The sequence below is a fragment of the Gymnoscopelus microlampas genome (genome assembly GCF_963454915.1).
Source record: "Gymnoscopelus microlampas genome assembly, chromosome: 1".
NCBI lineage: Eukaryota > Metazoa > Chordata > Actinopteri > Myctophiformes > Myctophidae > Gymnoscopelus > Gymnoscopelus microlampas.
In genome coordinates this window covers 11,194,886-11,210,414 of record NC_139962.1, presented here as the reverse complement: position 1 = coordinate 11,210,414, position 15,529 = coordinate 11,194,886, and the positions used below count along the sequence as shown (strand labels likewise).

At 41.5% G+C, this 15,529-nt stretch overlaps 1 protein-coding gene across 6 annotated transcripts in view; it reads left to right on the top strand.

Moving 5' to 3' along the window:
• Nucleotides 1-13,915, top strand: part of LOC311048557 (homeobox-containing protein 1-like) — a 28,205-nt gene extending 14,290 nt beyond the window's left edge. The window contains exons 5-11 of one of the 6 annotated variants that reach the window (XM_084061817.1): nucleotides 355-444; nucleotides 2,137-2,293; nucleotides 3,123-3,205; nucleotides 3,558-3,653; nucleotides 3,795-3,883; nucleotides 5,584-5,667; nucleotides 6,392-13,915. In XM_084061817.1, the coding sequence (XP_083917943.1) occupies nucleotides 355-444; nucleotides 2,137-2,293; nucleotides 3,123-3,205; nucleotides 3,558-3,653; nucleotides 3,795-3,883; nucleotides 5,584-5,667; nucleotides 6,392-6,772 (980 nt within the window). In that variant the 3' untranslated portion in view covers nucleotides 6,773-13,915. Of the gene's footprint in view, nucleotides 1-354; nucleotides 445-2,136; nucleotides 2,294-3,122; nucleotides 3,206-3,557; nucleotides 3,654-3,788; nucleotides 3,884-5,583; nucleotides 5,668-6,391 lie in introns of all 6 variants that reach the window. The other 5 variants (XM_084061816.1, XM_084061815.1, XM_084061820.1 and 2 more) reach the window with 5 other exon arrangements.
• The last annotated feature ends 1,614 nt before the right edge of the window (nucleotides 13,916-15,529 follow it).

Genomic DNA, 15,529 nt, shown 5'->3' with positions numbered 1-15,529 from the left:
AGCAGAAATCAGACATTAAGAATGAAAGGATGCTGTATTTGATTACATCCTCAAACATTCCTCCATCGGCTGCTCCATAAAAGTTTAATGAGGGAAGATTTTGTGTGTGTGTGTGTGTGTGTGTGTGTGTGTGTGTGTGTGTGTGTGTGTGTGTGTGTGTGTGTGTGTGTGTGTGTGTGTGTGTGTGTGTGTGTGTGTGTGTGTGTGTGTGTGTGTGTGTGTGTGTGTGTGTGAGTGACAGAGAGAGTGAGAACTGTGCATAAGAATGTGAGTGGATGTAGGCATGCGCATGCTTACATATGTTTTACTGTATGTTGTACCAGCCTCTAATAGATGTCATGCTCCTTTTCAAAGGGAGTAATATGTCCAGATGGCCCAGCCAGTTAGACAGCATATTTCGCACACAACTCATCACGTGGACACTCTCTACATCCATTATTTCAGGTCTCTGCACAGAACTAATAAAACAAGAGAATGTATTAAAATACTACGCACGAAACAGTAAAGACAAAACAGGGGAATTCAAAAGACAACAGATGCAAAATACTCTAGAAGGTTCTGAATGTCGGGTTCGGGGTCCACTGTGGGCCCAAATGGACCCTTTATGGTTCTGTAACTCTGAGAGTGCACAAATGGACCCTTTCAGGTACATTTGGTTCCATTTGTACACTCTCATAGTTATATTAACATAGATTATTTTACAGTGTATAATGGGGTCACAGAGAGATCAAATGCTTACTAAACTGGGGGTCCTTGAAATTAAAAGGGTCGAGAACTGCTGTAGAAATACACATAGCATTGTAACTTAGATGTCTGCAGAACCAATGTAGTTTTGTTGTGTGTCTGTGACACATTCACTGTTGCATAACCATAGTAGTTGGGGTAACTTTTTGACATGGTTTAGGTTTACTTCATGTCATGGTATAGGTTAACCGATTTGGTTTGGCTGAACTTGTTTTAGGTGAACCTCATGAGATGTTTTAGGACCAAAATCCATAAATAAACATTTTATGATGTAGTCTGTAAAACAGTGGTGAGACAAAATGACATGCTACGGTTGTTTTTGGTCCATATATACAGTAAGGTATGTGCCAGTCTCTCAGGGTTAGAGGTCTGACTCCAGTCTGGCTGGTATCTGTTTCTCTACTTTATACTGTATCTGTACTGCATCACTGGTTTTCTCTGCTGAACACGGAAACGGAAACCACTAAAACCTGACTTTGTCTCGTGTAGTTCAGTGGTTCTCAAACTTTTTCATGTCGAGGCCACAGACCCCTAGCCTGGTAAACCCTCCCTCCGGAAATCTAATTTCCATTTGATTTCAGGAGTGAGTCTGGCCTGATCGCCCATTCTGCAATATTGGCTGTGGGCTGGAGTTGGCCGGGAGTAATACCATTGACTGACAACCCCTTCAGCCAATGATCGTTTTTCCCCTTCAGCCAATCAGCAGTTCACCAGACTAATGTGACGCAACGGGACTTTTGAGGCGGCCATGCCCAAAATAGGTTGCCTTATTCGGATACATGCGTCTCACTGCCCGCCCCTGCTGGTTCTCAGATTTTTTATTTTTAAATAGGCTCTGTCATGATTAATTGACCACATATATGAAGTTAAACAACTAAATTATATCCAAACGATATCTTAAAACTAAATTCCGTGCTTCAAAAAAGAAGTTTGAGAGCGTTTTAAAACCGAAAGTAAAAAGTGTAACTGGCCACAGGAATAATGGCGGATCGTTCCATTTTTGTCGGCTGCACTCGGTCCCATTCGGGCTCACTCGGACTCGCCACCTGATTGGCCAACTGTCGCTGTCAATCACAGAACGATGTGCGACGACGCTGATAGGCTCGTCCATTTGGTGTACACAGCCAATATTGCAGAATGGGCGATAAGGCCAGACTCACTCCTGAAATCAAATGGAAATGAGATTTCCGGAGGGAGGGTTTACCAGGCTAACAGCTGAAAAATATTTTGTGCCAAGGACACCCTAAAAGATTTGTGTTGAACGAATTGAATTAAAAGCACACAATAAGATACTATGGACGAAACAGTAAAGACAAAAAAGATGAATTGCAACGATTACATATGTTTGGAAGAAAATCACAAAACGTTTGTGTGGTTGCTGTGACCTTATAGGTGCAACTCTGGCCATGAGAGCCGCCCCATTGGCTCTGGATGACATGGTGGAATGGCACCAGGCCCCACCCCCCATTAGCTCCACCCCTGGCAGCTTCCGTCTGCGAAGAGGAAGCAGGTTCACCTGGAGGAAGGAATGCCTGACTGTCATGGAGAGGTGAGGTCACATTGCATAACGTCGCTGTCAGGCTGAAACCTTGTATCTCTATATTTCTTTTTTTTTGTTTTGTTTTTTGTGAATGAATACCCTACTTCCTCACACTTCCTTGCTCACAACACACGACAGGCTCGAAGATTATTTTGGCTGTTTTTGGAAAAGTTTGAGCATTTTTACTAACCTTTCAAGAGCCACAGAATATTTCGCTCCAGGACGAAGGAAGAAGTGTCTCTGCTTCCATCGGAGAGAAAAAAGCGTGTCACCACGACCCTCCGTTCTTTAGTTATTTGGCTGTTGAATATTGCTTGTTCTCGCCAAAAACGCAGAAGAAATGTATTTTTCTAAATCCTTTAACATTAGTTCGGACAGGGCTGTGTTTGTTGCGATCACGTTTTTTCCGGGTACACTCTTCTCCGGAAGTCATAGGATCACTCATAGATCTAGCGTAAACACTGAAAACACTGTTTTGACGTGTTACACGTCATTGGCACTGAATGAGTCAACATAGAATCTCATAGAAATTGTACACAATAACCTGGAAGACTGGTAATTTATACTTCATTGTACAACTGTGTTGCTCAATGAAAGACCCTGACTTGCAAAGATCCGTTATTTTCAATGCACGATGCAGTCATAGGACAGAGTATAAATTAGCTCTAAATCTGACATTATATTTAGCCATCAATGCGACTACACAGTACACACGTGTATGAAAATATTAAACATTTTCCAGAGCACTCAATCTATTTTTGCACTTAGAGTACCGGTATGTACAGTATGCGTTTGGTTTGTTTATTTGTATTGCGTGCGTGTGTTTCTCTCTGCTCAGCTACTTCAATGACAACCAGTATCCTGATGAAGCTAAGAGAGAAGAGATCGCCAATGCGTGCAATGCTGTTATCCAAAAACCAGGTGAACAACAGCATGGAGAGAGAGAGAGAGAGAGAGAGAGAGAGAGAGAGAGAGAGAGAGAGAGAGAGAGAGAGAGAGAGAGAGAGAGAGAGAGAGAGAGAGAGAGAGAGAGAGAGAGAGAGAGAGAGAGAGAGAGAGAGAGAGAGAGAGAGAGAGAGAGAGAGAGAGAGAGAGAGAGAGAGAGAGAGAGAGAGAGAGAGAGAGAGAGAGAGAGAGAGAGAGAGAGAGAGAGAGAGAGAGAGAGAGAGAGAGAGAGAGATGGGGGGGCATAGGATTTAATAGAAATTGTACACAAAAACCTGGAATAAAGTGTGTGTGTGTGTGTGTGTGTGTGTGTGCGTGTGCGCAACAGGTAAAAAGCTGTCTGATTTGGAGAGGGTTACCTCTCTGAAGGTGTACAACTGGTTCGCCAACCGACGTAAAGAGATCAAGAGACGAGCTAACATAGGTAATGTTTACTGCCATCTATGAATAGACACCACAGACCCAGACGTTGTTGTCTTAAACTAGTCATGTGTACGTTGAAGCTGAACTAGAGACCAGAGGCGTCGATATGTTATGGAGAGGTTTGTGTTTTTCGAAGAAGCAGCAATCCTGGAGAGCCATGGCATCGAGGTCCAGAGTCCAGGGGGACACTCCAACAGTGACGAGGTCGATGGAAATGACTTTCCTGACCAGGTAACCCACCCATCCACACTCTGTCTGTGATAGACAATGATATGCAAAAGGTCATAAGTTCTTTTTTGTGTATCTGCATCAAATGTCCAACTCGGTGTCGTGCAGCCATGCCCTCGTCTCTGGTCCCACTAGGAAGAGGCCCTCCTCTGATGGTGGTTTATGCTCAAGCTCCCCGCACTTGTCTGCCAGGCCCCACTTCTTCCGACCCCAGTACGTAGGCGGTTCAGCAGGGTCCATTGCCGGCGTGGTGGATCTTCTCCTTCAACGCCGTCTCCCGGGGCCCCAATATATTGGTGGATACGTGTGGGTCCAGCCAACTCCCATTTCCTGCTTCCAGGATGCCGCCAGCCATGCGTTTGTAGACAGGTCCTATGGGATAGAACTAAGCATCTCTTGTGCCGCCTTACTGTAGGGGTGGCGGGACCTGAGTCTGCTTGGAGGCACTACCTTAGTTTTAGTGTCATGCATATGCCATGTTTTTCCTTACTGGGGCGAGGGTAGCTAGCGGCCTCGCTTTGGAGGCCGGCCGGGGCAATTCCCGCCAGGACTGGGAAATGGGGCACAGGGGGTGGGCTTCAGGCAGCCAGTTATGATCTGGAGAGCATTGATAATGGCAGCATCAACCTTCTTGGCAAGTGGGCTTCTACTACAGGCTTGGGCACAGTATTCGGCTGCAGAGAGGACCAGGGCTTGTGTGGAGATTCTAAGTGTCTTGGTGGAGGCTCCCCAGATCGTACCAGTGAGGCAACAGATAAGTGAGATGTCACTTTGGCCCTCACTTCTTCTAGGTGTTGTTTGTAGGACAGTGTCCTATCCAGGCTTACACCAAGGTACTTTGGGGCTTGCTGGAACTCCAGGCGCTTGTTGTCAACAGACACATCCAGTTCTCTTTTCGCTTCACCATTGTCAAGATGATATGCTGCCGACACTGTCTTACCAGAACTGAGCTGCTGGCGCCACCTGAGAAGGTAGTCGGCTTGAATCCATTTGCTGTGCCTTAGGTACAAAAAGTTTGAAAACGACACCTTTAATCTGCACATTGAGAGTATAACTGCTAGTTCTTGCATGATCTAATACCATAGCAGGTCGTTCTGAATCAAATTGAATATTGCCACTGTAATTTATTGTGGGATCACTATATCTGACAATGCGTAATATGCCATATTGCATCCAGTTCAATTGTACTTGAGCCACTCTAAACCCCTACCTAGGGGTGTAACGATACGTTTTAACAACGATTCGATACGTATCATGATACTTGGTTGTCGATACGATACATGAACGATACAGGTTAATTTAGAACGATACGATACATTTCGATTCAGTGATTTAGTCGATACGATACATGAACGATACAGGACAGGTTAATTTAGAAGTTTAGAACGATACGATTCGATTAAATCATTTAAAATCGATATAGTAACTATTTATTTACCCCAAAACTCTGTGTGAAAAATAAATACTTGAATCAGAATATCAATTACATGTGGGTGACTCATCGCTTTCATCAGGATACACTTGCTGTGATCAATATTATGTGAAAGTCGGGGGAAATCTCTTTTGTTATGTCCTGCTCAGTGTCAATTTATCCATTTGTAACTCCAAGAGAGCACACATGTACGCTAATTAACCGGCCCATTTGGTTACATTTGTACATTCTGAGGTTACCTGTTTGTAATCCCTTTCCTGTTTTTCCACAGGGCTGTGAGGTGACGTTGTTTGACAAGAGAGTCACAGGCAGAGCATTTGGTTTGAGTCGACTGGACCTATCCTCTCCCACACAGGTACAGTAGGTACACGACATACATGTACATCAAAACACCAATACACAACAACACACTGTTACTCATTACACATCACTAAAGGATAGAGAGGTTGTGACAATAAACTCCCTGATTCACTGGGACAATCTCTCTCTAAGAAACTACATGTAATTTTCCAAATAGCTGTCCTGGCCTGAATGGGTGGATTAACAGGATTCATTCCTTCAATCTACTTCCAAAATGTAACCTACTTATAGTACTACTACTACTTATAATACTTAAATATATAGTATAATCCAAGTACACAAAATGAACTCTGCACTTTCAAATTCAACTGAAGGTATAGGTGGGTTTTATTCAATTTGTAGTTCATTGATGGGTAGAGATGACTTTACCAGTAACTCCTTAACTCGAATTACAGATACAAAAAATAATAATCTCACTTCGAACACACAGTAATTATCTCAATAGATTATTTCACTGTAACGATTATATTTCCCCAGTTAAATATGAATTAACCCTTACACTGGGCCAAACCATTACTCCCTGGCTGCATCTCATTTGGTTAAAATGAAGCCATATTGGATTATTGAGATGGAGCCAGAAATGTGTATTATTATTATTATTGTTGTTGTCTCCCTGACCTTTCTCCTCTCCTCCTCTGCGCCCCTTCTCTCTCTTTCTTTCCCTCTTCTGCTTGACTCTCCTCCTCTCTCTCTCTGATAACCTTCTCCTCTCCTCTCAGGTCCCAAGCCTCTTGCCCAGCTGGTTGGCAGCTTGGCCCGCTTTGGGCAGAGGCGGTCTGGTGGGGCAGAGGGGCAGCTCCCTGATAGGCCGGTCCCTGGCGTCGGCGGTGGAGGCTCACGCGGAAGGTTCCAGACTGGCAGGCGTGTCCTGGTCTCCGCCTTCGCCCACCTCCCTCCAGGACGACCCCGGCACCAATCACAGTTCGCTCGCCGAGCCCCAGGACCCAATCAGCTTGGCCGTAGAGATGGCAGCGGTCAACCATACCATCCTGGCTCTGGCCAACCAGGCAGCGGTTGCAGCAGCCGTCGCAGGGTCAGCGGCTAGAACAGGAAGTGAAATCAAGACGGAGGCCCTGGAGGAGGAGGATGAGAGGGAGTGAGAGAGAGTGATAAAATGGCAGAGTGAGAGAGAGATGGAGAGACAGAGAATTGCAGATTGTCTACGTTTACATGCACAACAAAACTCCTTAATATTCAGGATAGTTCCACCTCGGTGCATCCGGTTTGTCGAGCGTCTACAGTATATACAAACACGATTGGCCCGTGTTCGGGGGGTGGGGGGATAGCCGGGCAGGAAGGGTGATATCTTTGTCCCTGCACCTACTCTTACAGGCTGGGGCAGCACCTGTCACCAGGGAGTGTTGGGCGGAAGGAACAGCAGTGACAACACACAGAAATGTGTGTGGGGAGAAATTAATTGGCATAACGACTTAAATTGGGGAGAAAAAGGGTTAAAAATAATTGGCCTTCTCTAAATTAAAAATATATATATATATCTTTTGATGTACTGGTTCATGTAAACACTATGACTCTTGTTTCAGTAACGTGGATAAGCTATTAGTTTGTTAGGAACAAAATGGCCAGTTATGACTGAAACCAATGGTTTTCTCTCTTTGTAACTAGCTTAAATTCGGGGTCTGCTCATAATTAGGTTCGTTATATTGGGGCCAGTTGGACCAACGGGACGTCGGAATAATAGCTAATCGGAATAATGACGTTACCCTTAAAATGCTAGCTAGCGAGAGGGCAAAGATAAACAGGGATGTTGGATAACAGTTATTAAAGATGCATATACCGTAAACAACATATCCTGAATAAGACTCCAGGAAATGATTCCGTATTCAGGATAATGTGCGCATGTAAACATAGATATTTATGAAGAAAGCGAGAGACGTGTGCAGCTGAAAATCCCCATTTCAAGGGAGAAGGTTTCTTTCTTATACACAAAATCTGGAGTGTGACTTTATCTTGTCATTACTTTGGTCCATTTTTACATTCTCAAAGTTCAAATTAATACTCTGGATTTTTACACTGTAGCAGCCTCGCCAACCACCCCCATGTGTTAATTTGTAACAGTTGACCATCAACAGACTGTTTTCAGTGTTACACCCAGGCTACACCGGGCGCGGAGCGGTTCTGCTCTGTTGAGGGAGCGTTAGTCTTCTATTTTTCCGTGTCTGTAGTTTTTAATCACTCAACATTTCGGTCAGTGCCTGCGAGCGATTATTTTCTTTATCGAGCAAGTGAAGACAGTGTGCGGATGCTTTTTATTCTGTAACTAACTGTTAGTATTAAACTAGACAGCCTATTCCTTTTAGGTTGTATATCTTATATTCTATATCTAGCACAAAGATTCTTGTGCTGCTTCCGTTCCGATCCATTCCGCGCCCGGTGTAGCCCGGGCCTTACTGATGTAATAATAACCTAATGATAACAAGACTATTTTTGAAGCACTTTTCTGAAAAACTGAGTTAAAAAGTGCTTTGCAGTATAAATGCAGAGGGAGACAATTGATGGATAAATACAGGAAATAGGAAATGCCACGCTAGCAAGTCTGCATGTAGATGTAGATTACCATAGAAATTGTATTTTCACAACAGCTCCAGGGCCAAACTGTAATTTTAGAAGGGTTACTGAAAACGGCTTCCAACATATTTATATTTCTCTAATATTTGAACTACTGCATCGACCCGGTCTTTGGTGGTGTACAAAGCTAAATTGTGAGTGTTAATTACATTTTTGATAAGTGTAAAAATGGACCTGAGTTACATTGACACAGAATGTTGCAGTATGTTGCTAAAATGAGCTCTTTGTTTTGGCTGATAGTGTTAGAAGAAAAAACAGCACTTTCCATGGTGCTTCATTCCTTAGCTCACCTATAGAATAGGGAATATTTCATGATGAAGCTATGATGATGATGATGAGAGACAGAGAGAATTAGAGAGTGGATGACAATCATGATTGTGAGAAGGAGTCGTGCTTGATATTGGAAGTTATCCAAAGCATTAAGCTTGTATATTGACTGGCTGTATGATAATCATAGTTGAAACTAGTATTTTAAGTAGGCCAGGATTTAGATGTGTGGTGGATATTCAGCCGCCAGGTGGCATTGGTAAAGGAAATGCAGCCATTGGGCATTATGATTGGTCAGTACAAGTCCTACCGACCAATCGATCGGCTGCCTTGTGCTCTTGAGTGTAACCCTGTCCCGTACCAGTGGTTATAGATTAAGAATGGTTAAATACCTGAGTTTGTTTGTTTGGGCCTTGTGGTGCCTTGTGGAGTGCTAATGATCCTGGGATTGATTCGCGTATCGATTTATTTTATACACAAATGGTTATGGTCTAAGTATATGGTTATGACAATTCACGAAGAAATATTCATGAAGAATAATCCTGCTCACTGCTCTTGCTCAGCAGCATCAACCGAAACGTTAATAAACGTGAATAAAATTGATGCTTTTGAGCAAGAGCTCAAGAGCTGCAGGGTTTTTCTTCATGAATAGTCATTTGTTACTGTCCAACGCATCTGCATCTGAGCTACTGTAAGTGGATGTGAGAATATTTCCTTTGCAAATAGGTATAATGGTTAAAGAAACGGTGTTTAGGAATTAGAACATGACTGAACATGACTAATGGGCTTTGGCATGGTTAAAGTCTGGGTACGGATCTGGGAGGGCGTTAAGGAGTCAAGAGTGCCTGATGGTTGGAAACTGTAACATTTATTTTGCCACTGCCTGCCCGGTGGCTTAATATCCACTGCCTTAGAGATATGCTAATGAAAAAAACACATTAAATGTGTCACTTCATTCGATGAGAAACATAGGATGACAAGAAACGCATATATTACCTGTCAAAGTGTCTTTATTTGCTTGATATGCCATAATGTGTTATAAACACAAAATGTTATGTTATTCTTTTAATTGTATAGTTTCCATTTAAAATGACACTTTAAGGGATTCATTACTATGGTGCTAGCGCTCCCCGCCCTCTAGGCGTTTTCATTTGTCTGAGTGATTGACAGGTCACACAGGCAATAGTTTAAATTTAAAGTTTAAACTTTAAATCGATCATAAATCAAAAACGGGTTCATTACATTAATACTTTACAAAACATCAAAACTATCGATGTAGTCATTTGTAGGAGTCCCATGCTTATCGAACTACTGCTGCACTTTGGCTGCCTCCCGACAAAGTGTTATAGGATAAACAAGGCAAATATTGCTTTCTTTTCAGGACTTGGAGGGTACCAGCAATGGCCTGGTAACTAGTTGGTTGAAATACATTACAATTTGACTTTTAACCCTCCTTTTAATTGAACTGTATAGAATTCAAGAAAAGAATGTCTGCTGTATCAATGCAGTACAGATGCGGTATAAACGCATGAAACGACCAGGGACTTCTATAATGGCCTGAAGCTGTCAATCAAGTGACATTGTACAGCAAGATCAGTTTCAGAACAGAAAAACCTGTCTGCTTGAGTTCTAAACTCAACACAAATACCTCATCCACACCACACCTCAACTATAAGCTAATTCCCTTCAGTCACTCACTCAACCGCTTCAATGTGAAATACGTTTCAGAGCCTAGAGATTATTTACTGGAGACTCAAAATAATGAGCTTTTGCTCACAACATTTGGGGTGACTTTGCGATCGATTTTGCAGTTCTGTCTGCATGTTGCAACGGAACATTTCGATATTATTACATTATGTAGAATCTCAAAGTCTCTCCCATCCAGCATTGTCTGGAAAGAGACAATGAATTTGGTTTTGCCGTTGGTTTTCCAAATGGCAGAAAGGAAAGGTCATTTTTTACCAAAGAATTACGGAAATTAAATCAATCTTTCGCCCCTGCGGGATACTGTACCAGTAGAATTCCACAGGGTTGTCGGGTTAAGGCTTAAAATGTCTGAATGGAACTTGAATTTAATGGCAGAATGATGAGTCCTTTGATATCTGTTTTATTTGCGTATGTTTGACTGGCAGCTAAGCTGTCTTCCTTGGCTCATAGCCATTCTGAGTTTCAGAAACTCTACGGTGTCTCTAGTTAGTAGCATAGTTCTGTCTTTTGTGTCAAATATGTATTCCTATATGATAAAAAACCACAATACTGTTCTATAAATGCTTCGCTAAACATACTTTATATCTTTATTTTTTTTAAGCTGTCTGCCAAGCAGAAACATTTCTGAGGCGAATCATACGATTCATGAAAGATGTCGGCATGTTCTTTTTTTTGTAAATGATTGATTTCATGATTATAAATCACGTATGTCTTTTTTGTTGTTTAAAATGCAGTATCATACTGTTGATTTTTAAATGAAACGCTTTGTTTTTTATTTTTATTTTTGTTCTTTATTTACCCAGGATAGTAGCTGCTCATTTTCTGCAATGCCCTGCACACGCACACACACACACACACACACACACACACACACACACACACACACACACACACACACACACACACACACACACACACACACACACACACACACACACACACACACACACACAGACACGTGTGTATATGTGCTAGGCAGAATACCTGCACAGTAAAATCCTCAGTGTCAATTTATCCATTTGTAACTCCGGGAATGAACACTCAGGACTTTACAGTGTTGTCCCCACTTTTTTCAGACAGAAGGCAAGATCTGGCCCATGATTTGTCAGGAGAAGCTGAAAGGTCAGATTGCCACAGTGTCTGACCACTTCCACAGGGGATTGAGATCTTCCTTACCATACGGATTTGTATTCACTTTACCTCAAAGTACAACCTGTGCTGAACAGTCAAATCTTAAGTGTTAATCTAACCATTTGGTTGCATTTGTACACTCTTGGATTTAGAAATGTATAATTTTACAGTAAGTACAGATTTTCCCGTTCTTGCCCATACAGGAAGAAACTGTGCTTCCTTTACGGCTTCCATATTTGCAGTGTGTATTCCATGTATGTATTGCAATGCCAGGATGTACAAAGATCCCATCTAAATTGTATCTGGTCGGAGCTCAGTGGAATCACATTTTAGTGAGCAATGAGAAGGGCTCTCATTTGGACTACACACAAAGCTGCAATCCACAACTTATTTTAATGAATAAAAGGTTATTTTAACCAATCTCTACGGTAGAGTATTAATACATGAATTAGTACATCTGCAGTTGTAGGAGGTGGTCTCCTAGACCGTGGTTTCGGACAGGACACCTACTAGTTGACAAGTATTACTGCCTCAAGCTAATAAGCGCAATATCTCCCCCCGAACAAAAGGGGATTCCAGTCTGTCTTCCAGACTTTCACCTCACTAATATAACCTCATTTGCAAATAAGCTTCTGTACTACTGGTAGGCTAGTGTTTGGAATAGCAGCTGTTACAGTATTTGGTCACTGAAATGAACACCATAAAACTAGCCACAGATTTCGTCTACACTACATTTCAAAGTCACAAAGATTTGCATTTAGCAGCTTCCACGTGACTCCACACTTATCCCTCTCTTTTTTCTGTTTGTTCAGGAGTGAATGTCACATCTAACTCCATGCCAAACCTGGTAGGGTTACTTTATCGACAAACATACATACCTCACCAAATGTGACTACAGGCCTTTCTTGAGCTGTTGCGGCCTGCATCTAAGTTAAACTTGATACTGTATGATTCACCAGGAAACACTTATTGCAGTACAATTATGCTACCACCCCAATTTCTTAAGGAAACGGAAACCTGCTTTCAGATTTACCCCTGCGTTCATCACTGGTGTACCCAATATACACAATAACGTCCCTTTTAGTCATAAAGTTATGTTCTATCCCATCCCAGGGCCAGGATCAACCTCTTGTCTAGGAAACCCTGTGCCCTACACTTAGCTGCTGTTCAGGAACTTTATTCATGACATTCCTCATAAGATGACTGATTCAGTCTTAAGCTCACAGTTCAAGATGGACTCAGACTGACGAGGTGTTCTGAGAGGCGATCTCAGGTCAGCTGCCGCTGTCTGTGGCATGGACAGAATCGAGGCCTAAGCTGTGGGTTATAGAAACTTGTTCTCTGGTCTTATCCTTGAGCCCATGTATCGAGCCTTTCAGAGGACCCGGCAATTTAGCGTCCATACCTTGAATGATAGACATGCTATTTGGTGGACATTTCATTTACAAGCAACACACCCACAGGTCTCAGATTTTAAATGTTATCTGACCTTATCCTATAACAAATAGTTTAAAAGAAACTTAGAATTGGATCAACAGTAATGATTCCTTATGTATTGACAAACTGGCTTTTATCATTTGCATCATCCAAATATCAGAAATTTGCTTTTTGCTTTTGATACACAGAACATGTTGATTGAACATGCTTATTTTTGGCATCAAACAGAGTTGGGAGAGTTTGTCCATGAATTACAACTTTGCCTTCACTTGGTTTTTACTGTTCTAAATGAGACCCTTTGATTTGGATCAAAAATCTACTCTTGTCCAGTGGTTCTCAAACGTTTTCATGTCAAGGACCCCCAAAATGATATGTATTTGGCCACGGACACCCATCTAAAAATATTTAGTTCCAGGGACCCCCCCAGAAGCAAAGATTTGAGTTACAAATGTTCGCTTTAAAAATACATATTCAAAGATTTGCGCACATTTTCAAGATTTTTCAAAAATAGCAGATCTACAAGCTCATAGCGCGGCACTCGGTGCCGCTCTATGAGCTTGTATATCTGCTATTTCTGAATAGCCAAAGTATAAAAGGTCATAATTATTCTGATGCTATATTTACACATTTTGCTGGGTACCCCCTGGAACCCCCTCAAGTACCCCTGGGGGTCCCCGGACCCCACTTTGAGAACCAATGCTCTAGTCCATCTTCGCTGAAAGTCAGTTATCAGGCTAGTAATGAATGTGATGTGTTGTAACAACGAAACTTATGTCTAGAAGGAGTTACCTCGCGTCTGTACCTGTTTGATCTTGTGAATATACATATTATACCACAACAAATACTCTATACAATTTAAACCAATATCCAAGTAAATAATTAAGTCTGTTATATGAATTTAAGATATATTACTATCACTTCTGTTACCTTCCCTTTCAGAATTTAGTGCCTTTTTTGGACAGTAGACTGTTCTGTAATAGCTATGTAGAAAATAAAACAAACTACATATGCTTTTTGTTACTTTTTTTCATCAGTTGGAAAAAAGCTTTTTTTATTTGTCTTTTTTTAAAGGTGTGTTTATATTGGTATATCTATAAGGGAATAAACATTGATCCAAGAAAGTTGTGTGTCTTGGTGTTATGTTGACTGAATTGGGGTTTGATTACATGCTGGTGTCGTTCTCTGATCACAATCATTTAAGTCATAGCGTACTGTTACAGTATATATATATATATATATATATATATATATATATATATATATACATACAGTACGTTGCAGTATTGATACTTTTACTTAAGTAAAACATTTGTGTACTTTTTCCACCACTGACTGCACCCACTTCATCTCACTATGTTCTTTCTTACTTTCTGTGGGTACAATGAGCAGATGAGTCATACCCAGAATGTACCACCAGCATTGGGCCTGGTGGCGAGTTACCTCCATGTCTCTGGCCACATGTTGTATTTAACTTCCCTTTGTGGCTGACTGGAGGCGGCAGCACAATAGACAGATTGTACTGAGTGTGTGGATGGGTTGTGGGGTTGTGAGGGGGGTCCCCCTCATTTAATCTGTCATTACTGGCATCAGATTATTTGGCCTGCTTGTTGCTACTGCTTGACCACACCACACCACACCATTGTCCACAGACAGCAGCACAGGAGACAACTCACACACTGGTCTCCTGTGCACCATTGCCATAAACCAAGGTGTGACTTTCTGTGTCGTCTTTATGTTTGGACATATGTAAACACCATTATATTAAATAATACATACTGAAGAAAAAAAAAGAAGTTGTGCTTTTGGTGATGCAGACTGTAGGGAGAAAAGTACTGAGGCACTCCATCTTCAGGTGAAAAATACTTTATTTTTTCTTTATTTTGTATCTATCCATGTTTATTTATGTCTTTGTTTAGTAATGAGTTAAATGTTCTCACATACTGGACTATAACTATATATATATATATATATATATATATATATATATATATATATATATATATATATATATATATATATATACACACACCCTCACTCCCCCCCCCCCCCCCCCCCACACACACACACACACACACACACACACACACACACACACACACACACACACACACACACACACACACACACACACACATATATATATAAACTTTCCTGTTTTGGCTGTTTAAAATGTCTTTAAGTTGTTTGGTTGGTTATTATCTACAAGTCTGAGTCAATTACATAAACATAATCTGTTATTAAAACATGAATATATTGATACATGTTGAATATTGGAATTTCTGTTTATTCGCTATATGTTGTATTGTATTTTTTTATAAATCTATTTTATCTCCACCTTCAATTAATAAAACGCAACTCTGTCTACATGATCTGAAGGTTGTGCGTTCAAATTCTCCTGCTTTACTCTGAAGCATGAACACAAACCTCCAGAAACCACACTTAAAAGCACTAATAGAAACATGTGTAATGTGTGGAGGAGCCATAAGGCGGAAACCACACTTAAAGCACTAATAGAAACATGTGTAATGTGTGGAGACATAGAGCAGAAACCACACTTAAAAGCACTAATAGAAACATGTGGAATGTGTGGAGACATAGAGCAGAAACCACACTTAAAAGCACTAATAGAAACATGTGTAATGTGTGGAGGAGCCATAAGGCAGAGGATAGTAGGTGGACACCTCTGTGGGCTTTGGCACAGAAAGCCACACGGTGACCGGGGCCACAGG